Source organism: Vanacampus margaritifer, chromosome 2 (genome assembly GCF_051991255.1).
Source record: "Vanacampus margaritifer isolate UIUO_Vmar chromosome 2, RoL_Vmar_1.0, whole genome shotgun sequence".
NCBI lineage: Eukaryota > Metazoa > Chordata > Actinopteri > Syngnathiformes > Syngnathidae > Vanacampus > Vanacampus margaritifer.
Genome location: NC_135433.1, coordinates 372,217 through 395,365, shown reverse-complemented (window position 1 = coordinate 395,365; position 23,149 = coordinate 372,217). Strand labels below are relative to the sequence as shown.

Here is a 23,149-nt window from a genome sequence, read left to right as displayed (position 1 = left end):
TAGGGTTAGGGTTAGGGTGGTACTTTTTGTCAGCCTCTAACACAGATGGACCAAGATCCAATTTGTATGGCTTGGCCCAATCACCAAAATAGATCGGTTGAAAACACCGACCATTCTAGAGTGGTTGTTTTAACCAAAAGATCTTGTCGGACACATACTGTAACTAGCAGCTAGATTGGTCAAATGGAACCTTTTTTTTCCCTTCGGTAAATTGGACCAATCTGTTTTTAGGGTGTAGGAGTTGAAAAAGGACCCTCAGCTCACATTTGACACACATATTCAACAGCTGTGTAAAACTTCATTTTACCATCTCAGAAACATTGCCAAACTCGGTCGCACCCGGGCCAGCAGGTGCAGAGAAGCTCGTCCTCGCCTTCGTCTCCTCGAGGCCAGACTATTGCAAGGCACTCCTCATCGGGACTCCTGGTAAGAACATCCAGAAACTGCAACACATCCAGAACCAGGGCTGGACTGGCCGTCTGGCATGCAGGGCAGATGCCCGGTGGGCCGCCCTCTTTTGGGCCCATGCAATACTTTTTCATTGTTATTTTCCTACATTTTACTCCAAGAGACTGGCCCACAATTTAGAGAGACGAGTCTGTTAATCCATTTTGAATATAGATAGAAAATAAACATCATCAATAAACATCAGTGGCAGAACTACATGTTAGGCACGAGGGCAGGGTCAACATGCCAGGGCTGATTTTTTTTTGTACCATTCCAGCCCTGTCCAGAACTTGGCTGTCAGGATCCTGATGGGGATGCGCACAGTTGACCACATCACCCCCACCCCGAAATCACGGCATCGGCTCCCGGTGTCCCTCGGAATTGAATACGAGCTTTCCCTCTTCTTCGCCCTTCAGTTCATGCCCCACAATCCCTCAAAGAACTCCTCATACCTAAGACCTCCTCACAAACCCTCCGCTCTACATCCTCAAACCTCCTTCAAGCCCCCAAAAGTGAAGCAATCTGCGCACTGCGGGCGATCGGAACTTCTCCTCGGTGGCCCCCAGGCTGGGAAATGCTCTCCCCGACAGCCTATTGACGTTTTCAAACAAGCTTAAGACACGTGTCAAGATCCGGTCCTGGAGGTTTTCCAGGTTTCTCTACTCTAACGCACCTGATTCAATGATCAGGATAATGAGCAGGTCCTGCTGATGAGCTTAAACATGAATCAGCTGTGTTGAACATGGGAAACCTCTAAAACATGCAGGACCCGCACCCTCGAGGACCGGACTTTCAATCCAATAAAATGACGTTTGACCACTTAGTTCAGAGGTGGGCAATCTCGGTCCTCGAGGGCTGGAGTCCTGCAGGTTTTGTAGGTTTCTCACTTCCAACACAAGCTGATTCCAATCAACAGGATCGTTATCAGGCTTATGCAGAGCTTGCTGATGAGCTGATCATATATCAGCTGTGTTGGAGAAGGGCAACATGCAAAACCTGCAGGACTCCGGCCCTCGATGCCCACCTCTGACTTAGTTGAGTTTAAAATAGCACAAATAATGTATCAAGTACACGACAATCTCCTCTGCCGCAGTCCTCAGAAGCTGTTTGAAATGAGAGAGAGTCCTTAAAACAAAAGCGGTGTCTACAAAAAAATGAAAACAAGAACAAATATTAAGCAAAGGTGCTCATTTGTGAAATGATTTTGGAACTGACCTGAAAAGATGTCAGTCACTTGGTGAATTTAAAATATAGTTTTAAAGCAAAATTCCAAAGCGACTTAATCAGTCACGAGCTGTTCAATTGTATACATGCTGTCATTTATTCGGATGTATCAGCATGAGTGTAATGGAAATTGTGAGTATGAGGATATGATTTACAAATGTATTATGCTATATGAATTTCATGTACATATGTTGCTGGCAAATGTGCATATGTTAAAGTGCACTTGTATATATGACTAGGTTTATACATTTCCTCTTGTTGAAATACATTAACCTTGTCATTTTATCAACATAAAACAAATAAGGGGTAGGACTAGATACGTTTTTAACATCTTCCTACCCTTTTTGAACACATAAACTCTTCTTTCTTCTTCTTATTGTTTGTTCTTTTTATTTCAACTTATGTTTTAAACTTGTAATGTGTTTTGTGTTTTCTTTATGTTTATATGTTCAATAAAAAACAACCACTGTCTTAAGCACTTTGAGATTGTTTAAATATAACGTGCATTACAAATAAAAAATATTAATATTATGTAGCAATCCAAGCGAAACGATCAAAGTATCAAACGTTGTCGTTTGGGGTCTGATCGTTCTTTCGTGCTGAGCCGAATACTTCCGAAAATGGCCGAAGCTGCCACGCTAATACCCACCCCGCCCTGACCCGCGTGCAGGCAGGCCGACAGGAAGCAACAATATGGCGGCGGTGGCGGCTTTCTCGCAGTTAGCCCGCCGTGAGCTCGTCGTAGCGTGAACGCGGGCGAGCCGTCACGATGAGCCTCTGCGCTCACTTTCTACGGTAGGTTGTGCCCGCGGCCTCCCACGCCGTCACACACGACACGACCAGCGGCAAGAAGCGACCCGTGAAGGCGACGCTCGCTGCTGTTTTCGTGGCGTGCTAAGGCTAAAGCTAGCGGCGGCGAGCTAGCTTCGAACATCAACAAACAGTCGATGTCGCCAGACTACGCGGACAAAGCCACTTTTGCGAATATACTAGCATCGTGCCTTCAGACGTCACCTTGACTTTAACTTGAGAATGTTTATCAGCGAAATAGAACTCGTTTTCCCCCCTGCCACACGTAGTCGTCACTTTTCCATGTTGCTACGTAGCTTTAGCTTCTTCTTTTTTTCTCTCGCTAACACTGGCGTTGTTGGACAAGGTTGTGTGACGTCACGAGTGTGCGCTTTTGATATTGTTAACACAGAGGGTGGTTGTTGTGCGGCAACTTCAGGCAGTACGGTCGCTGCCGGAGACTTTTGCGTCACGACGATATTCTAATGACGTTTAGCTGCTGACGTCAGTGCGGAGGATGAAACGTGTTGTTGACTAACCAGTTGCTCTCTGTTGTGTTGACGAGCAGACAGGCAGAGGCCCTGAAGGCGGACATGACAGGTGAGCATCTACAACAAAACTTCATTCTTTGACCGACAGCTGCTCCATGAACTGATGAAAAGTTCCGTTTCCATGGCAACAGGATGCATTGCTCGAGGGCAAAGAAGGCGTGTATTGTAGTGTGTTTTCTAATGATAGCTATGCAATTATGATATGATAAAGTGGCACGCGGTCATCATGTTCATGATTTGCTAAAACGTGTGGTTACTGCGGTAACGGAACACAGAGGACAAATAAGGGCCATTATAATCACAAAGATATGTCACGCGTAAATAAGATGTGATTGACCAAATGATGAAAAGTTCCACATAATCACGCTCGTAGTGACTTGGTGTGAAACCGCAACCCGTTGCCATGGCGACGGAACACACTGTTCTTGGATGAATGATTGTATTTCCATTTTTAATGCAACAAAACCTTATGAATGTGATGATTTGGTGGAAGGTCTTCTAAGAAGATGCGATGTTAAAATGTTCCGCATCATCACGCTTGGAATCAAGCGGTCAGAAGATCCTCGGCCGAATAGTGGCCTTTCATTGTGAAGTGCACTTGTGGTCACAGTGAATAACTTTAAATAAAAGTGAGAATTTAAAATGGTGGAAGTTCTACTTTCATTTATCATGCACATGGCCTAGTGCACTGGTTCTCAACCCCGGTCCTTGAGTACCCCTATCCAGTCTCCCTCAGCCAACACACCTGAGGATCGTTATCAGGCTTCATGCAGAGCTTGCTGATTAGCTGATCGTTTGACACCTGTGTTGGCTGTGGGAGACATGGAAAACAGGCTGGATAGGGGTACTCGAGGACCGCGGTTGACAACCACTGGGCTAGCGTACAGAAAAACAACGCGCAGGTCTGGGATCACTATTTCATGTTGAAATAAAATGATCAGAAGAGGAATGATAATGTGTTAAAAAAAAAAAAATGAAGTGATGTCAAAGTTCCTCATCTTGCTTATTGCCATGGTAACTGCAGCGTCGCACTTTAATTGCCATGCGTGTGTTTGCACGGCGCAGACTCCAAGCTGGCGGCGGCTGAGGTGTGGACGTCCCGCCAGGCCCTGCAGGACTTGTACCAGAAGATGCTGGTCACGGACCTGGAGTACGCCTTGGACAAGAAGGTGGAGCAGGACCTGTAAGTGGCGTCCGCTCCCCTCCGGCTCATGACGTTCCTCGGACGCTTGTGACCGCAACTGGCGTGTCGTCTGTCGTCCCCCTTGCAGCTGGAACCACGCCTTCAAGAACCAGATCACTACCTTGCAGAGCCAGGCCAAGAATCGGGCCAACCCCAACCGCAGCGAGGTTCAGGCCAACCTGTCCTTGTTCCTGGAGGCGGCCAGTGGCTTCTACACTCAGGTGAGCTGTGGCCAAGTGTCGCGATGGCTCAACATGTTCAAACAATCGGCAACTTTTTTACACTTAAAGCCACATCTCCACTTGTTGCTGCGAGTCTGCTTGTCAACAGCAACACTAAAGAAACAAATGCATTTGCCATTTTTTATCAAGCAGTGTGATTCAGCACTAGCCTCCTGCGTTAGCAGCTAGTTGCTAGCAGCTAGTTGCTAGCAGCTAGTTGCTAGCGGTGAGTGCCCAGCCGGGTACTTTTAAAGTTGTCCAACAGCTGTGGCTTTGATTTCTTTCTTCTTCGTTTTTAGCTCGTTTTGGGTTAGCTTATTGTTAACGTTTGTCATTCACTCTTCATGTTTAAAGGAAGACTATGTGCCTTAAATTGCACATTGATATTTCTTTCATTCTTTAAAAAAAGAATTAGAACATCTTCATATTCTTTACAAAACACGTCTGCCTATTAAATTAGAACATTCTACTCAAAATGTCAAATATGGCCATTAAGATTTTAGGAACACAGCTGTACAATTCCGTTTCATGTTGCACAGTTGTGTTTCTGCATTGTAAATGGACATATTTGACATTTGGAGCTGAATGTAATCTGATTACAATGAATCCAAACGGAATGAAAATGCTCCATATAAATACCTCAGTCAGAAAAAAAAATCTGAATAGGATTAACAGTGGTGGGTTTTCCCTTTTGTCAATCTGCACAAGTGTCATGTAAACAGTTTGATTGCAATGTTGAACTGCGTCCGGTAGGCGTGTGCTTTGGTGTGTCACATGACATGCCGGCCATGTGTAGCTGTTACAGGAGCTGTGCAGCGTCTTTAACGTTGACCTGCCGTGTCGCGTCAAATCTTCGCGGCTGGGCATCATCAGCAACAGAAAGAGTGGCGGCGGCGGCGGCGGCGGCGGCGGCGGCGGCGGCGGCGGCGGCGGCATTGTGACACCGCAGCCCAGCTCGTGCTCGTACATCTGCCAGCACTGCCTGGTGCACCTGGGCGACATCGGTGAGGAGGAGGAGCCACACGGGGCTAACGGTGCAGATGGAGATGACGTCTGACGTTCTCTCATCTTTTGCTGCTTTCAGCGCGCTACCGCAACCAGACTAGCCAGGCCGAGTCCTACTACCGGCACGCCGCCCAGCTGGTCCCATCCAATGGTGAGTCCGATGCTTCATCGTAGCGGCCATCTTGTCTCCGTTTGCAACATTGCTGTGTATTTTGCTGCCTCGCTTCATTTAAAAAACATTGCTACATACAAAGCAAAGCATAAAAATACCAATGCAGGCTTTCCGGCAGCACTTTATTATGCAATGTTGATGTTCACACCGACTGCGGTACGGACACAGAGCGATGTCCGAACATACTGCAATTCACACAGTGTGCGGTGCATGAGGCGTAATGCAAATAGCAGCGGTCCACTGTATTGTTGTGCTGCTTAGTTTTAGTTTGTCCTCGTAAGCATATTTGGAATTAGACTAATCCAAAAGTCATAAATATTACTTGCGTTACTTTACTATTATGGTATACTATTATAGAAACGACTTTATTTATTTTTTTAAACTAGAAACTCAGGATACATTTTAAAAGTAACCCTCCCAACCCATAGCATAATATGACCATTTATTGATTGATACTTTATTATTCATTGATACTTTCTTTTAATTTTGCTCGAGTTTTTTTTAAATCAAAATGCATCAAATTGATGCATTTAAATATTAAATACTGCATAATATATATATTTTTTTAATCACCCCCTTGTTTTTGACACCCACTGATTACTTTAATGCCTTTATATTTTGTGTTTAAAAATCTCCCCAATTGGACAAGCTATATATATATTTGTCATGTACTATATTATTTCAAAAGAATCGGTGTGCGCCTCATTGCACTGCCAAATTTGACCTCAGTCATTTTAAGAATCAAAACGTTTCAGTCAAATAAATCTATATTTTTTTTTAACCCATGATTTAGCTTCAACATTACCTTTACTGTTGCATGTCATTCCAAAGCCAAAGTTGGCCATCGTGAGCTGCTTAAGTTAACTTCCAACACAATTTCAGTTGATAGTTTCCAATATTGCCACTACATCAGAGCTAAGGAAGACCAGCATTAGCTTCCAGTGGTAGCATCCAATGATAAGAGATCCAAGGTATTATTATGCTGTTGATTGTTGTGTAATTCAGGTCAGCCGTACAACCAGCTGGCTATCCTGGCGTCCTCCAAAGGAGACCACTTGACCACCATCTTCTACTACTGCCGCAGCATTGCCGTCAAGTTCCCCTTCCCCGCAGCCTCCACCAACCTGCAGAAGGCGCTGTCCAAGGCGCTGGAGAGGTAAGCGCCACTTTCAGAGCTCGGAAATCACTTTGGGCCACTTCGCGTTCTGTTTTTTGTAGGTTTATTTTTAATAAATCGACTTCCCTTTTCCTAATCAAGAAAATTGAGCCAAAATAATTGGAGGAAAGCTTGTTCCGATTCTAAGAATGGGAGGCAACCTTTAGACCAGCTTTAGCATAGGTTAGTCCTGACTAGGGATGATCGATTATGGAAAATGATCTAATTGCGATTTCCCCCCCAAAAAAATTGCGATGTCATATGCGATTATTTTATTAGCACTTTGAGATTTGTTTGAAATAAAAAGTGCTCAAAATCGGTAAAATTACCCAATGAACTGAGCTCTACAGATAAACACACAACAGATGGAAATGGATCATGAAAGAGAAGAGCTGACATTTGGGGCGGACTGGCCATCGGGAATGTCAGGAGTTTCCCAAATGGCCAGTCCAGCCACGGCCACAAATCCAATAGTAATTAATGGCTTGATGTCAGTCCAACAACCAATCGGCACGCTGGACACTGCACCACCGCTCCCCCCAAAAAGTTCAGGCTCAGGATTTTTTTTTTTACTTGGGAGGCAAATGCTGCTCCATAAAAGCCAGGACATGTCTGCGCAGCCGCGAGGAGTCGAGAGGCAAGTGGAGCGTGCCGGACTTCATCAAGGCCTTCATCAAGTTCCACGGACACGTGTACCTGAGCAAGAGTGTGGAGCAGCTGGATGCTCTGAGGGAACGTCTGGAGGAGCAATTCCAGGTAGGCGCCCGGTCCGCCCTAACCCGCCCCCAACACCTCCGCCGTCCGCCTTGATGCTAGCGCGGATGCCGACGTGTGTGCGTGCAGAGGCTGATCATGCAGAAGGCCTTCAGCTCGCAGCAGCTGGTCCACCTGACGGTCATCAACCTGTTCGAGCTGCATCACCTGCGAGAGATGGCGGCCGATGGCCAGCAGGCGGTCAGCTGGTTCCAGCTACTCGGACTTTTCAGTAAGAACCCAACCCGCGCCGGGGGCTGGCCCTTTTGGCCATTTGGACATTGATTCCACTTTGTCAGGAGTCTGGAGGTTTTGTTTTTGTTTTTTTTTGTACAAATGGGCTTGGCTATTGGTGTCCATTGATAAAATCTTGCTGACATGCATTTTCCACAACTTTACTGAGTCAAGATTTACCACAATAGAATCCTGTATTTATATGACAGCTGTCATTTTTAAAGCCAAAGTCAAATCAAACATTTTCTTGTGCCCCGACTTGTCTAACCGTGGCACTCTGGTGACTACTGTGTTTGTGGAATAACATTTAAGAATTCAGCTGACATGTAGCAACACCCCCCGACGGCCAACTGAAGCTGCCGCCAAACCAGTGTTGTCACGATAGCAACATTTTGACTTCGCTACTATACCTGCATAAAATAGCTCGACACCGGTACTGAAACGGTACCTCGTCCTTGACAAAAATCCAAAACATTAGCAAAAGCAGCAACCCCCCCCAAAAAAATACATTTTATTAATTCAAAATATTAGGATGTATACATGTTTATGTAAGTATATACAGTATGAGGTTTCATATTGCACGGCATATTCTTGAAGTCGTGCATTTGACTGCATTTGATGTCATCCGTTTTAAATATTGGCAATACAGTGGCACTCCCATCACGCAACATAACGTTGCTTGTGTGCTCGTCGCTCTTCTCCCTTTCGCTCCCAACTAGGGCCCAACTGATTAATCGGCTGCCGATTAATCTGCCAAAACAATCGGCCAATTGGGCCAAATAACCCATTAATCTGCCATTAAAACCTAAACGTTATCGAAGAAAACCAAAGTTTCCGATGCTGTGACCCTGAATCCACCATTTTGCTCGGGTAGCATTAGCAACTAGCAAGTGTGTAGCGTATGTTATTCTGGATATTCTGTTGCCCACCAAGCGTGCTTTAAGCTGTTTAATGACATCTGAGTTTGAATTCACTGTAAAACTAAACACACAACGTTAAAAATTCATCAAATACAAAACATGCTTCGTTTTTAAAACACTGCTAGCCTTGCGCTAATGCTAAACGTGAAGGGAGGATCCCATTCAAATGCTAACCGGAAGTTAGCAACAACTTTGTCATTGTAAACAATAAATAAATACGACAAAATTGGAAGACCGCTCCAATAAAGTGCTTCATCTTTAAAACCGACATTGAAAGCTTACACAAACACAACATTTAAGAAATAAATAATAAGAGCACCCATTAGTTAAAAATACTTCTTATGGATGTTTAAAAGAGTCACTTTTATGCATTATATATATATATTTGTTAAATAATCGGCTGATTAATCGGTAATCTGTGGGGGGGTTTTCCCTGCCAAAAATCAGTATCGGACTCAAAAAAATGCTTATCGGTCGGGTCGTACTCCCAACGAGTCGCATGCGTAATCAAATACTACAAACTGGGAAGCAAATAATTTGCAGTCGACTTATTTTTAAGGGAAGTGTCTCACCCTGTCGCTCTGTCAGTTGTCTCATCTTTTTCTATGCGTCTGAGATTTCCTACTGTGTCCCGCGAGTCCACTGCAGAATGCGAGGAACGGCAGTAAACATTTTTCTCTTGTTACAAAACCTTTTGTGCTGTCCCGTGGCTTCTACTCAATGCGTGCGTGCTCCCGCTGGGGACTTTGGCATAACACCCGTTAGCAAGGTGCTTGATCATATCGGATGGGTTCCCGCCTTGAATCACAGTAACTTCAAAAAATTTAAAAAAAGCCAGACTGACCGGCTTCGTCATGTCACTTGGCTTGACGTGGATGTCGACCATGTAAGCAAAAAAAGTTCCATTCTGCGCCCCTTTTTTGCCCAAAATTTTTTGGACTAAATCATCTCCTCATTATGCAAATAAGTCATTTTTTTTGTGTTTCCTGAAAAAATTACTATATATATATATATATATATATATATATATATATATATATATATATATATATATATATATATATATATATATATATATATATATATATATATATATATATATATATGGTGTCCACATATCGGTGGATACGGAGGACCAAAACGGACAAAATTTGAATTAAATAAATGACTAAAAGTAGGGGGAAATTGGAAATAAAAAATCGAATTAAAAATTTTAATACAAAAAATAAATATAAAATGAAAATAAAAACCTCTCTCTCTCTCAAAAATTAAATACAAAAAATAAATATAACTGAAAATTAAAAAGCGCTCTCACTCTCTCTGTCTGTTTGTGTGTGTGTGTGTGGTTTACCGCGTTAGACACAAAAATGTATAGTTTGCACAGAAATGTTAATTTTGAGATTTCATAAACTCTATTGAACCAGTTATCATTTCCTTTCTATATATATATAAAATAAAAAAACAAGATTAAAATAACTGGCCTCTAATCTGGGTTTGCGTCATGTGACGTTCGCAAGGCACTTTGACATGAATTTATTTCAGTGGCCTCCTTACAGTACTGAAAACGGTTGGATTAGTCTTCTCCATTCTTATTCATCAGAATATCATGTTTACCACACAGTCCCTATATTTGCAAAACTTGTTTTGACTTCCTGCTTTGAAAAGCAACACAAGATGCTTAAGAAACTCCAAATGGCCTTGAAAGTAAAGTACATATAGCGTGATATTGATCTTGTCCCAAAATGCTCACAAATGCACTCACTACGTCTGTTTTAGCTCATTTGGACATTCCGGATTTACACCCAATGTTCTGTATGAGAGGCCAAAAAGGACGAGCCTGAAGCAGAAGCTTGTAAATGCCAACCCCGCCGTACTGGCTGCTGCAACATGTGGCTCAATGATGAATCTTCTTCCACGGAGTGGAAACATTTCATTGTTGGTTCCGCGTGTCACTGCTTCGTGGCTTTGTCTTGTCTTGCCAGTGTCCTTCCTGGGCCTCATGTGCAGCCAGGTTCTACTCAACAAGAACCGTGACGAGGAGGAGACGGCGGCGGGAGAGTGTCCCCTGCCGGCCATCAAAGTTTCTCTGGACTGGCTCCGTCTGAAGCCCGGCGTGTTCCACGAGGCCGCCGTGGACCAGCGGCAGCAGTAAGTCCCCGCTGGCGCCTTTTGCCTTCCACGCCGACCACCGGCTCTCACTTGCCGTCACATGTGGTTCTGCCCGTCAGCGTCTGGCCCTGGCTGGTGTCCATCCTCAACAGCTTCCAGCCCAAAGACCAGCACGTGTCCACATCCTCAGGTACCCGTTTTGTCCTTAGGGCGGTGCTTCTCAACCTTTTTTCACTGACGTTCCTCTTGTCAAATACTTTTTCAGCCAAGTAGCCCCGAACCAATGCAAAGCATTTCTCGTTGAAACCAAGTAGAAAAAAAAGGTGCTTTAGGCCTCGTCCACACCAAAGCCCGTTTCAATGAATCCTCCCAAGTTTCTTAGCGTTTAGCCCGTTGGTCCAGATGACGGCGCGCTTTCGGAGCTTGAAACTGATCACTTGAAAATCGGGCTCCAGAGTGGAAAGATTTCAAAACGTGTCCGTCTGGACGCCGTATGCAGGACACGCCTCCAACCATGACGTCATGGTCGCAGCTCCGTGACGACGCATTGTCGCAGATTGATGACGTATGCGGCAATTCGTAGTCTGTCAACCACAATGGCGGATAGCCGCGTCGTCGTCGTTTTGCGCAGCCTCCTTTGCTTGCTTCTGCTTTTGCAGCAAAATATTTAGCTTCTTTATTCCCACGTTCAACAAGCGGCGTTGTACTTGAATCAGCCGCCATTGTCACTTCTCCTGTGTTCGGCGTCTTCTTCATGTTGTTTCGATACACGCAAAGCCATGTTTGTTCTGTAAATTGCAATAAAGTGTTGGTCGCCTTGGCTGATTCTCCTTCTACGCTTTCCGTTAACTCCCCGTGGCTGCGCTACAGCGCCCCTCCAGACTCGGCATCGACATGACAGCCGTTGGAATCGGCTCCTCTTCCAACAGCTTGCCAGCCAAAATGTGCTTATGTGGAGGCGCAAAAACTTGTGCTAGAAAGGGGAAAAAAGACTGCCATTTTGGAATCTGCATGACAATCTACGTTGAATCAATATATAAATCTAACTCCACAGAATGTCTTTTCAATCAATTGTCCAAAATATAATTGATCTCTAAAACCAAGCCAATTCAAAGAAGCCAATGTCATTTTTGGACTCGACAGCCCAGAAATAGTTGGAAATAAATGTTGTTGTTGGTCTTCAGTAACGCCGCTGCCGGAAGAGTTTGAGCTTCAAGGCTTCCTGGCCCTGCGGCCGGCCCTCAGGTGACCTTTTCCTACGATGCCGTCCTCACCAGCGGCGGCGACGCTTTCTTGATTTGTCAACCGCTCGACTCTTTCAGGTCAGTGGACTTCACCAAAGGTCACCAGAGCGTTCCGGTGGACCGCGACGTGCTTCTGCTACGCACGCGTCACCAGAGACTGGTCGCGCTGGGAAAGTGGATCGCCGACAACCAGCCAGGGTGAGTTAGACCCGAGTCTTAAAAGGAACGCCGACTGTAAAGACAAGTTTGGTCCTCAAATTGAGATATTGATATATTCAAATTCTGCACTTAAGAATTCAATATAATACATGGACGTACCTCAAAAATGGACCAAAGTTACAGCAGTTTTAATGTTGGTGACGAAATCCCTCGTTTTGAGGGAAACACATAAAAAAACTGTTGAACCATCAAAACACTTTCATTTACTTCATGTGAACAAAAACAGTTGAGACGTAACCTCCATAAACTTGTCACAGGCCACCAAATGGCAAATCATCTTTTAATTGACATCAAATGATGAAATCAAATTTGCCACCGCTGTAATATGACCTCATTTAAGCAAGAAAATATCACAAGGAGCAACAATAAAAGAAGCAAATTTTGGCTGATAGCTCACAAGATGAAAAGTTTGTGATCTTCAAAGTTGAGGCTGATTTCATCTGTTGCGAGCGCAAACATTTCAAGGGTTCCATTCTCGGACCACGGCCTTACCCGCATTGGAATTGACTTTCCACTAATATTTGAACAATTCCTGAAAAAATCAGGGTTATCTCTTTTTTCTAAGGTACTGGACTTTGGACCGATGCAAGTACCAAAACTTTAAACACGTTTTTCTCAAAAGGAGAAAACATTAAAATTGCTGTAACTTTGTCAATTATTGTCAATCGTGTATTATTATATATCATTTTAAAGGGAATTAAGTGTAGAATTTGAATGCAGTGTTCCCTCGTCTTCTGCTGGTATTAGCTTCCAAAAAATACCTGCAATAAATGAAATGGACTTAGCTTCGTGTTTTAAGGCTCTAAAACCCCTCACCACAGAGTTTATACAATTTTCTTATCAAGGCATTTACATGTTCTCACATTTCTCTCGTTTAAACGTTCTCAATGTTCAAACCTTCATCAATTTGATCAAATAGTTACATTACTGTACCAATAGTGCATGCAAAATTGCACTTCAAAAAAATCTGCGAGACCGCGAAAAGTGAACTGCGAGGGAACACAAATATGAATATGTTCGTTTTGATTTTTTGGGGCACGAGGACTCTTTTGCCAGAGCTGTCTTGGAAAACTGCACGTGCACGAGCTGTAGGAGAAGAAAGTGAATTCACTTCAAATTGGCTCGTTTACGCAACTGAGCAGAAAGAACTCATTAGCTGTGACAGACAGTTTTAGCGATGATTGAAACTTCGACTTTAAAACAATGCTAAATCCTCAAACTGGTTATTGTCTCATGCCTACTTTGAAGAGGACTTTTGCTTCTAGGTAGATGCTTTATTCCCCACCAAAGAGGAAATTCATACTTATTTCTGCAGCAAAAAGTACATCCATAGCATGCGAGCTCAAAATGTCAGTACAACATGTCGACTTTCAAAATGGCAGCATGCAGTCATTTGTCAGATGTTGCAAATGGCAACCGGAGATGTCTGCCGTGTTTCTTGCCCATTTTGGGCACATTGACTCCCATTATAAAGAAAGAAATATTCCCACAGACTGTCAACCATTGTCAAACAATATGCCTGATAAATTCTGTAGTGATTTGACTTTTTCAAGGCTGTGATGTCATGAAATATTCTAAATTGAATCATTTTATTTTATTTTTTTAAAACACTGGAAACGAATGAATCTGTTCTAAGGTTCAGATATATTGTGGCTATATCAGCAATGTTGGGACTTTGATTGACTTGGGGAGTTGTTGTTTTTTTACATTGGTGACTCCGCCCCTTTCTTTCTCACAGGCTCATCCAGTGTCGCGCCAGCGAGGACGGCCTGCTCCTTTTCCTCAGCGACATTCCCGAGCAGGCCATCGAAGAGCCGGCGGAGAGGGAGCCGTGCGTGTTGCAGGAGGCGTCCAATGGCGAGCGGGCAGCCAGCGAGGGTGCCAACGCCGGCCTCAAGTCAGTACTATCGGCGGGAAAAGCTGCCAACTCGTGGGCGGACGGCGCCGAGCGGCCCGTCGTCACCTTCAAGGAAAACATCAAACCGCGCGAGCCGAGCCGGGAGCTCGGCCGCGCGGCGCATCAGAAAGATGGCGGGAAGGAGCGCCGGGACTCGGCCAAAGGCATCGGGGCGGCATCGATGGCGGCATCGATGGCGGCATCGATGGCGGCAACAGGGAAAAGCGAGCTGAAGAGAGACGGCAAGAGGAAGTGCGAGACCAAGAAAATCTCTCAGGAGAAAGTTCCCGAGGCTGGAAAACAGGTCAACAACGTACTGCTTGTATCAAAGTCAATTTTATCCTGCTTTGGATTTCTCTCTCAGGCCTGCAACATTCGTCGTCTTCTATTTGTACACAACTGATGGATGCTTAACTCGTTTTTAAAGCAAAAGTCCGTGAATTCATTTTAACGTAACACAAAACTGCAAGTTGACGTGCATGATTTGCATAAGATGATGTTGCGAGCCCGATCTGGCCCTCGGGCCTAGAGTTGGACACCATCTTCTGATACCCGACTCTGTCTTCTCCTTCTTGTCCTAATTGCTAGTCTCCTTTTTTCTCCCCCTTCTTTGTGTCTTGTTCTTCCTCCTCTTGACCTCCGTCTTGACCTCATCCCTTTTGTCGTCCTCCTTCCAGGTGAAAGCTCAGACAGAACTGAGGAAGACGCCGGTCTCGGAGGCCAAGAAGACTCCGGCTACTCAAATGCAAACGGCCACATGCTCTTCTCAGTTCATCCCAATCCATCATCCCGGAGCTTTCCCACCTCTGCCGAGTCGCCCTGGTACGCGCACACGCACGCACGCACGCACAAACGCAAGCACACGAGTTGTGAGCGCTCGTGTGGCGTTTTGCAGGCTTCCCGCCATCCGCTTTCGTCATCCCTCCCCCGGTGGCGTTCCCGGGCCTGCAGGTGAATCCGGGCTTCGCCTTCTCCGCGGGTGTGTCCGTGCCGGGCCCCTTCCTGCAGCAGGCGGGCTCGCAGGCGGCCGGTGGGGGAAAGCAGTCGCACATCCCGTACAGTCAGCAGAGGCCGTCGGGGCCCGTCAGCTCGGGGCCCGGCCAGCACCAGCAGCAGCAGCAGCAGCAGCAGCAGGTGACGTCGCCCACCAAGCCTGTCCAGCAGGTCGCAATGGCCAAGAGTCCACCCCACCTGCAGCAGGTCAGTTGTGTTCCGCTCCCTGCCCACACCGTCGTCCTGAGGCCAACTGGGCTCCTGCCTTTGGTGCTGTGACCACTAGGGGGCCCTCAAGAGCAATTACAGTAAATTGACTCCCAGCCAACTGCACCAACGGCTCACCACTAATTCATGTATTGTCGCTGCTATGTGAAAAACGTTACTGTCCATTTTTGTCTTCTTTTTTTTTTCATTTGTATGTTTTTGGAATGAAACTTGAATGCAGACATCCCAAAAAGTAAACTCACACATGCTAAAGCGTAGGCAAAGTCAAATTCTACCTGCTTATATGACTTCCATTTTCCAATTCGATTTCAAAAACCACTAACATTCTTCAGCAATCCTTGTGGGTTGCTCGCGGGTTGCGTAGTTTCCCATGACAGACTTTTGTTTTGGTAAGCGAAGCGCGTTCGGACTTGTTGTTTATTCGCCGCTTGGCATTGGCATGAAATGGGACGACACAACATATGGCCTCATACAGACCTATTTAGCCTCAACATATAGGACAACTCCAATTTATCAGCCGCTGCCGGCCGCACACTTGCATGTTCACACTAGTTTACAAAACGTGCGACACTACGGCAGCCGAAAAGTCATAACTCAAACGGTGAAGTGTTGTTTTAAAACCAAGATCAACCCGATTAAACACGTTAGACACAAAAAAAGTCAGCAAAATGACGTGCACTTAAGGCGGCAGGCTTTAGTTCCAGCCGTGACGTTCCTGAACCCCCCCCAAGCCCACCTTGCGTTTTAATGAGCATTTAAATGGCAGCTTTTTGCGATTTGTCAAACGGGTTGAATTGCAAATGCAATTAATTGTTGGGCCCTAATCAGAATGTCATGTTTAGAACATATTATTAGAAAGCATATTTTGGCCTTGACTTTGAGTGCGCACTTGACTGTGCGTTATGCCAACGTCGGATGTGTTGTGACGTGAGACTTTTGAGACTCGTGCCACTCAAATGACGCATACGGATTGTTTCTCGGAACATATTGCAATATTCATTTTGCTGCAAAAAGGGCCCCGTCAGCATGTCCGATATTTGCCTTCTGTTCTTTTGGCTAATCGGTCCAGCTGTGTGTTAATGCGTTTGCGTTTGGGTTTGTGAGGCCTTCCTGCAGGACGCGCAGCTGTGGAGTCCGAGTCAGGCGGCGCTGCAGAAGCATCCGCCGTCGGTCCAGATGTCGCTGAAGCCGCAAACCTTCTACTTGACGCCTCAGGATGCTGTCAAAGTGTTCGAACAGCAGATGGCGCCGCAGCCGCATGCTTCTTGCGTGGACAAGAAGATGAAGTTCCCGCCCTACTGGGATGCCGCCTCCTTCAGGCCGTCCGACGGCAGGATGAAGCGACCCCCGCCTCTGGAGCAGGACGCCGCCGTGGCCAGAGGGACCCCCTTCGAGGTGATGCAAGCGTCGGTGTCGGCTTGCAAGTCCAACTTTGGTTTTCCAAATAGCTTTGCAACTCTCGCTTATGGTTCCATGAAAGTCGGCTCGCTTGTGTTTGGAAATTGTGGTTTTGTCAGCCAGCCTGGGTCCGCGTCTCAACTGGGCTTTGGCTTTCAAGACCATCTTGCTGACTTGCTGTTGCCTGTGGCTCCTTTCCTGCGTTCTTTTTTCCCGCTCTTCTCCTCCCGCCGCTCAGGAGACCACGCGCTCACCTCTTCTCCCTCCCGACCTGTTGAAATCTCTGGCCGCCGATGTGGAGGATGAGGACGAGCTGCTTTTTTCTAAGCCTCCCGATTTCTTCCGGGCTCTGTCCGCTCCTCTTAGCTCGCTTCCCGGACCCAACATGTTTGTACGTAGTCCTGTTCCCGCGCTCAAGCCTGCTTTCTCCTTCCTCCGACTCTCCTGCGCGGTCACGCCACGCCGCCGTCCTTCATGGCGTCTCCTTCTTCTTCCCCAGCTGCCCAATCACAGCCGACAGACGGACGGCGGCCCCGAGGCGCTCGGCCAATCGTCTCCCCTCTTGCCTGCGCAGGTTAGCCCCGCCTCCCGGCTCGTGACTATGCGGAGAGATTGATCTCCAAATTATTCACACAAATGGATCCGTCTTTTGGAGATCCACAACCTTTTCTTGCTTTTCTCGTGTTTTTCAGATCCACAAACATATTTGTGATTTAAAAAAAGTAATTAGAATAATAATAAAATTGTGTGTGTATTTTCAATGACTCACGCTCGCAAGTTGTCGAATGTGCGTTTGTGCATCGCTACGCACATGCATTTATTTTTTAAGCAAACATCACGCGGTTTCGGCATAATTGCCGTCTCCATTGAACGGGAACGAGACGTTTCTCGTTTAAGATTGGAAATTGAAGAACACAAATCGAGTCTTTATCTGACCTTCAATCAAAATGCGGACTTTGTTTGTTTCCCTTGAGCTTGTTTTGCCTTCGCTCAAAAGACACTCTTCTTCTATTGTTTAATTTTCTTCTTCTACTCCACTCCAAAAGGTGAGAGGAGAGTGGAGGGTTGTCTTTTGGAGTCTTTTGAGTGAAGGCAAAACAAGCTTGAGGGAAACAAACCAAGGTTGCATTTTGTTTTCGGACTTGTGCAAAATAAACACATAAAGGAAGGTCAGATAAACACTCAATTTCTGTTTTTCAATTTGTAACGAGAAACGGCGCATCTCAAAACTGCGTGATGTTCGTCTCAAAAAGAAATGAGCGTGCGCAACGATTCACAAACGCGTTCCACAACTCGCAAGCATAAGTCATGGAAAATGCGCACACAAAATTAAGACAGACATGTAAACATTGCCTATATATTTGTGCATCTGAAAAACGCGTGAAAATTATCAATATATTTGTGTAAATAATTTTGAGGCGCAACCTGACATCATCCTATTACGGGGCAATAATTTGCTTTACCACCAGAGGGAGCCATACGCAGCTGCCGTTTATTCACTGTCAAGTGTTGCCTCTCTCATATAACAGTGCTGTGACTACCGCTAGCAGTACGACTTTATTTCTTCTAAGATTACGATGTTTATATGCTAGCTTTTTTTTTTTCCCCTGAACAATTGTGATTTTCTTTCTTGGGGGATCTGAAATGTGGACATTTTTCTCGAGCGGATTTTTTCCTTAAAAAAAAAAAAACGACTTTCACCTCGTAAGATTTTACCATTGACGACTAAACTTTTTAGATAGTACTTGTTTGTTTATGCGTGTTTGCGTTTGTGTGTGTGTCAGGAGTACAACCACAACAGCATCTTCAGTCAAGCGTACGGGAAGAACGTGGCGTCCAGCTCCAAGTGTGACGCTCCCATGATGCACCAGGAGACGTCGCTTTACTCCCTGTTTGAGTGGACTCCGTGGTCGCCCTCGCTGCCCGCCAGCTCAGGTGCGTAACGCGCACTGCGCACGTGCACGCGGCGGCCGCGTGGCGACGCCGTGCCGACGGCTCACCGGCTGCTCTCCCATTGGCAGATCACTCCACCCCGGCCAGCCAATCCCCTCACTCGTCCAACCCCAGCAGCCTGCCTTCCTCCCCGCCCACTCACAACCACGCGGCGGCCGGCGCGCCCTTCTCCAACTTCGGTCCTATCGGCGCGCCGGACAGTCGCGAGCGCAGAGCGCTCGATCGCTGGAAAGCTGAGAAGACAGGTGCGTTCAAAAACGGCATTGTGACGCCATCTGCTAATGGAGCGGGGGCCGCAGTCCTCGGGGGGCCTCGGGGGGCCGCAGTCCTCGGGGGGCCTCGGGGGGCCGCAGTCCTCGGGGGGCCTCGGGGGGCCTCGGGGGGCCGCAGTCCTCGGGGGGCCTCGGGGGGCCGCAGTCCTCGGGGGGCCTCGGGGGGCCCCAGTCCTCGGCTTTTGCAACAAATGTCTCTTTAGAAAGAACGGAAAAGACATTTTTTGGACCGGGCATACTTAGAAGGAAAATAGTGAGGTAAAGCTGCTAAAGTGGTATTGATATGGTCACAAATGAAAATTCAGCGATGGAGTGAAGCCGCAAGACTTGTGGAAAAAAGTGAAAGACTGTCAAGACTTGACAGATGCACGCCACATGGTGGCGCCACAACCAGTAAAAAGATTGCAACAAGTTTGAATGCAGGAAAAAAGAAAAATGCTCCAACGCAAAAACTGCCTGCCTGCTCAGTAAGAAATATTGATTGACAATATTGACGATATTTTCATTTCCTTTCCTGAAGACACGTTGGCACCTTGAGATAGTAATCAGACTCAGGCACACATTTGGATCAAGGCAAAATGGGACACTTCAGGGGTGTCCAACATTTGGCCCGCAAGACCATTTTGTAAAGTAAAAAGACATTTGTAATGCCGGACCAATTAATTAGCCGGCCACAATCGAAACATACAAATCGGTCATTTCACAAGCAGTCCTCAGTTGAGCAATACAATTTATACACTGAATTGTCCTAGATGTCATTATTTTACACACAACCTAAAGTTACGGTTAGTTTTAAAAACATTTTCAAGAAATCACAGATCGACGCATAAACCTGTCAAATGCGACATCAATTCAATTGCTGCTAACACAAATCCATACGAGCAAGATGGACGCCCTTCCAACTTGATTAACTTCATTAACTGCCACACGATGCATTCTGGGAACAACAACAATATATATGCAAAACTTTTGGAACTCATACAGGCAACAAAATGATTACAGTTGCGCTCCGTAATTTAGGGTTCGCCCACAAATAGCGAAAATCTGCATATAATTGACGGCTACTTTTTTTTTAACGTGCAGTTAATGAGTTTGACATCTCTGTTCTAGGATATATAGAAGCTCATCAATACGCATTTTATTTGATGCACGTGCATCTTTGGAGAGAAAAAAAAAGAAATAAAAGCTTTTCCCATTTTTGTTTATAGACACACGCACACACGCACAGTCCAATCCGTCAGTATGTCAATGGTGTATTTTTTGCAGTACGTTGTCAGTTTTTGCAGCGTGGATTTGCATGTGGCACAGGTGGCGCAAGCGGCTTCGGGTTGGACTACCTGCCGGCTGCCGCCTCGGACGCCGGCTGGCACCAGGTGCCGCCCGGCGGCGGCTCTTGGACCAATCAGGACTCTCCGATGGAAGAGTCGTCCTCCAGCGTGCTGCTGGACAGCTTCAAGGTAGCGAGAGGTCGCCGTAGCTCGTGCGTCCAGTCCAAGCGGACGCCACTGGACACTTGATGATGATTATTGCTGCAAGTGGGCTGGCGCTCTCGGGGTTGTTTTTGGGATCACGTGTGAGTTCAGTTGCTGACTGTTTGTGTTTGCAGTCCATCTGGTCGAGCTCGATGATGCAACCGGGCCCGTCGGCGCTGGAGCAGCTTCTGCTTCAGCAGAAGCAGAAACAGCAGCGAGGGCACGGCGCCATGAACCCGCCGCACTGAGCACCGTGACATCGTCGCCATCATGGCCGTCACACTTTGACCCACGCCGGAAATTGCCGGTGGACGCTGGGGATGGGGTCGGGTCGGGGAGCCGCCGCCCCCCCACTTCCCTCCAAAACACCAGGATGAGACTTGACCCGGCCGGACCAGGCCGCCTCCGCTTGAAGGGGAGCCGACCGACCGACCGCTGACCGCCGCGAAAGCCCGCGCATGTCGTCATCGCACCCTCAACACACTTCCATACAACACACGCACGTTCAAGAAAAAGTACACACGTCAGCCCACAGGCGGGACCCGGTTGTCCGCATGAGGCTTCTTGGTGGCCGTTGCTGAGTACGAGGGGGAGCGAGGACCCTGCGGTGGTCGGGTGACCTGGAGATTGATTACCACAACAAACTTTTTCTTTTCCTTGCCGATGAAGATGACAAAGACGTCGGAAAATGTAACGGCGTAAAAAAGGTGGTTGTAGAAAACGGCGTAGTTAGTGATTTGTTGTTAGCCGTCTTTTAGCGTGACAGCTACTGTAATAATCCTGACCGTTAAGCGCACTAGTTTAGCTCGCGTTAGCTTTTTTCTTCTGCCAGTTGTTGAGCATTCGGGAAGTCGTCTGGACCGGACCTTTTTAACCACTTTTTAAGCTCAACGGTGACGGAAGGCCGACCAACAAAAAGTCGTGGGCTTTTTAAATGTAAGCGTCGTCTTGCGATTGGCGACGCCACGTGACGGCTGGCCCGAAGCCCCGCCTCCTCTCTGTTGCACGGCTGGGAAGAGGAGAAACGCTCGCTGCTGATGAAGGTGGCCGTCGGCGACTTCCTGCCGCTGTCGGGGCGGCGGGCGTGTATGAACTTTTAAATGCTCATCATTGCGGGAGGAAGACAAAATGATCAACTGCTTCCGCTCACTTGTCGTCTTTTTCGCTTTCTTTTTGTGTCCTTGCTGCCAATAAATAACAAAATGCTCATGCCAGATGCCCTGTGTGGGGGGGGGGGGGGGAGGAGTGTGAAAATGAGGGCTCTCATTTCAACAATTATGTTTGCCACGTGTCGTTGCAATCAAACTGGCTTTTAGGGGAACGAGAGAGCAACCCGAGTAAGAAGTAGTTAAGAAAATGACGGCCAGCGCGACATCCAGTAATTGAATCGGATAAAAATGTCCATTCTTTGATTGTATAACTTGACATGCTTTTATGAGACTGTTCCCTCGTTTTCTGCTGGGGTTCGGTTCCCAAAAAATAGCCGTAATAAATGAAATCCGCAAAGGAGATAGCTTTATCTTTTACATTCATTATAAATGTTATAAGACTCTAAAACCCCTCACCGAATATTTTATTCACATTTCTCATCGAGGCGTTTCTCTCGTTTAAACATTCTCAATGCCCAAACCTTCATAAATGTAATCAAATGGGTACGTTGTGATTTTATTTTTTTTTTTAATGCAGCAAAATTGCACACAGAAAACGGAGACCGCAAAAAGTGAATCGCGAGGGAACACCGTGCAGCAGCAGGACATGATTTCAAGTTGACTGCCGAAAACGCTAACCTCTCGTTGACTGCCAAGTATGAGCTGCGAATAATCGATTTTTGTGACCTTACCACGGAAATCGGCCAATTACAATTGGTGGCCAATCGATTGACGTGCCGATCGTAAGAAGTGTTAGCCGCGTTTGCTGGTGATCATAAGGTAGGCCGCAACTAACGATTCTCTTAAATAATCCACTTATATGGTGATTATTTTTTGGATTATTCAATGAGACTGTTTTTTTTTTAAGCAACTAATTCTGATACCTTTATTCATAACGGCATTGTTTGAAATGGATAGTGCAGCAAACGCACAAAAACAAATGTATTATGATTCAGTTCCCTATTTTTTGTCTGTAACTTCCAAAAATCGGCCAAATATTGATCATTGATTTGTTTCACAAGTAAAAGCAGACTTGTTTTGAAAAACAGAATCCATGTGCTTCTGCTGAGGAAGGACTACAGAAATGGACGAAAGTTGACAGGATGAAATTCTCCATATCTGGAAATACCGGTAGTTGTCAATTAATTTGACTATTGATTAGTTGTGCATTGGTGGTGGGGGATGTCTCCTTGAACAACAAAACAAAAGTCACTCCATCTCCATGATAAGGAGAAGCACTTTTTTTTTAATTATTATTATTACATTTATTGAACATAGAGAACAAATACCAGTCAATCCAATTTACATGAATTGCAAAATATAAAAAAAAAAATAAAATAGATATAATAAATCATAAACAATAACATTCAGGTAGCTCCAAGAGTTTGTTTTTTTAATATGCATGGATATTATCAAATGACATTTCTTGTTAGTTACAATTTTTGGAGATTTAAAATAATTGTCAATTTCAATCAAAAATAATTTGAATAAAGGTTTCAAGTTTAGAAATTTACATTTATGGATTATTTTATAATTGTTATTTATATTCCCAATAAGACAA

At 45.8% G+C, this 23,149-nt stretch overlaps 1 protein-coding gene across 2 annotated transcripts; it reads left to right on the top strand.

The window, feature by feature from the left end:
* Positions 1 to 2,306: 2,306 nt before the first annotated feature.
* On the top strand, positions 2,307 to 21,649 carry smg7 (SMG7 nonsense mediated mRNA decay factor). 2 transcript variants are annotated; one of them, XM_077555481.1, is made up of 23 exons: positions 2,307 to 2,466; positions 3,029 to 3,060; positions 4,077 to 4,194; positions 4,283 to 4,415; positions 5,212 to 5,419; positions 5,500 to 5,571; positions 6,598 to 6,748; positions 7,369 to 7,504; positions 7,592 to 7,733; positions 10,638 to 10,803; positions 10,884 to 10,954; positions 11,949 to 12,009; positions 12,087 to 12,206; positions 13,966 to 14,428; positions 14,802 to 14,946; positions 15,020 to 15,324; positions 16,450 to 16,740; positions 16,982 to 17,134; positions 17,243 to 17,317; positions 18,528 to 18,678; positions 18,765 to 18,941; positions 20,277 to 20,425; positions 20,575 to 21,649. In XM_077555481.1, the coding sequence occupies exons 1-23, from the start codon at positions 2,441 to 2,443 to the stop codon at positions 20,686 to 20,688; spliced, it is 3,459 nt and encodes a 1,152-aa protein (XP_077411607.1). In that variant the 5' UTR covers positions 2,307 to 2,440; the 3' UTR covers positions 20,689 to 21,649. The 2 variants fall into 2 exon arrangements, with proteins under 2 accessions (XP_077411607.1, XP_077411609.1); XM_077555483.1 differs by lacking the exon at positions 16,982 to 17,134.
* Positions 21,650 to 23,149: the final 1,500 nt, after the last annotated feature.

What these genes read in the sequence shown, in the direction of transcription:
- smg7 (XM_077555481.1), top strand. Translation starts at nt 2,441, where the DNA reads ATGAGCCTCTGCGCTCACTTTCTACG. An exon ending in CCAGCTGGTCCCATCCAATG is followed by an intron (nt 5,572 to 6,597) that starts GTGAGTCCGATG and finishes TGTGTAATTCAG; the next exon opens with GTCAGCCGTACAACCAGCTG. An exon ending in TTCCCGAGGCTGGAAAACAG is followed by an intron (nt 14,429 to 14,801) that starts GTCAACAACGTA and finishes TCCTCCTTCCAG; the next exon opens with GTGAAAGCTCAGACAGAACT.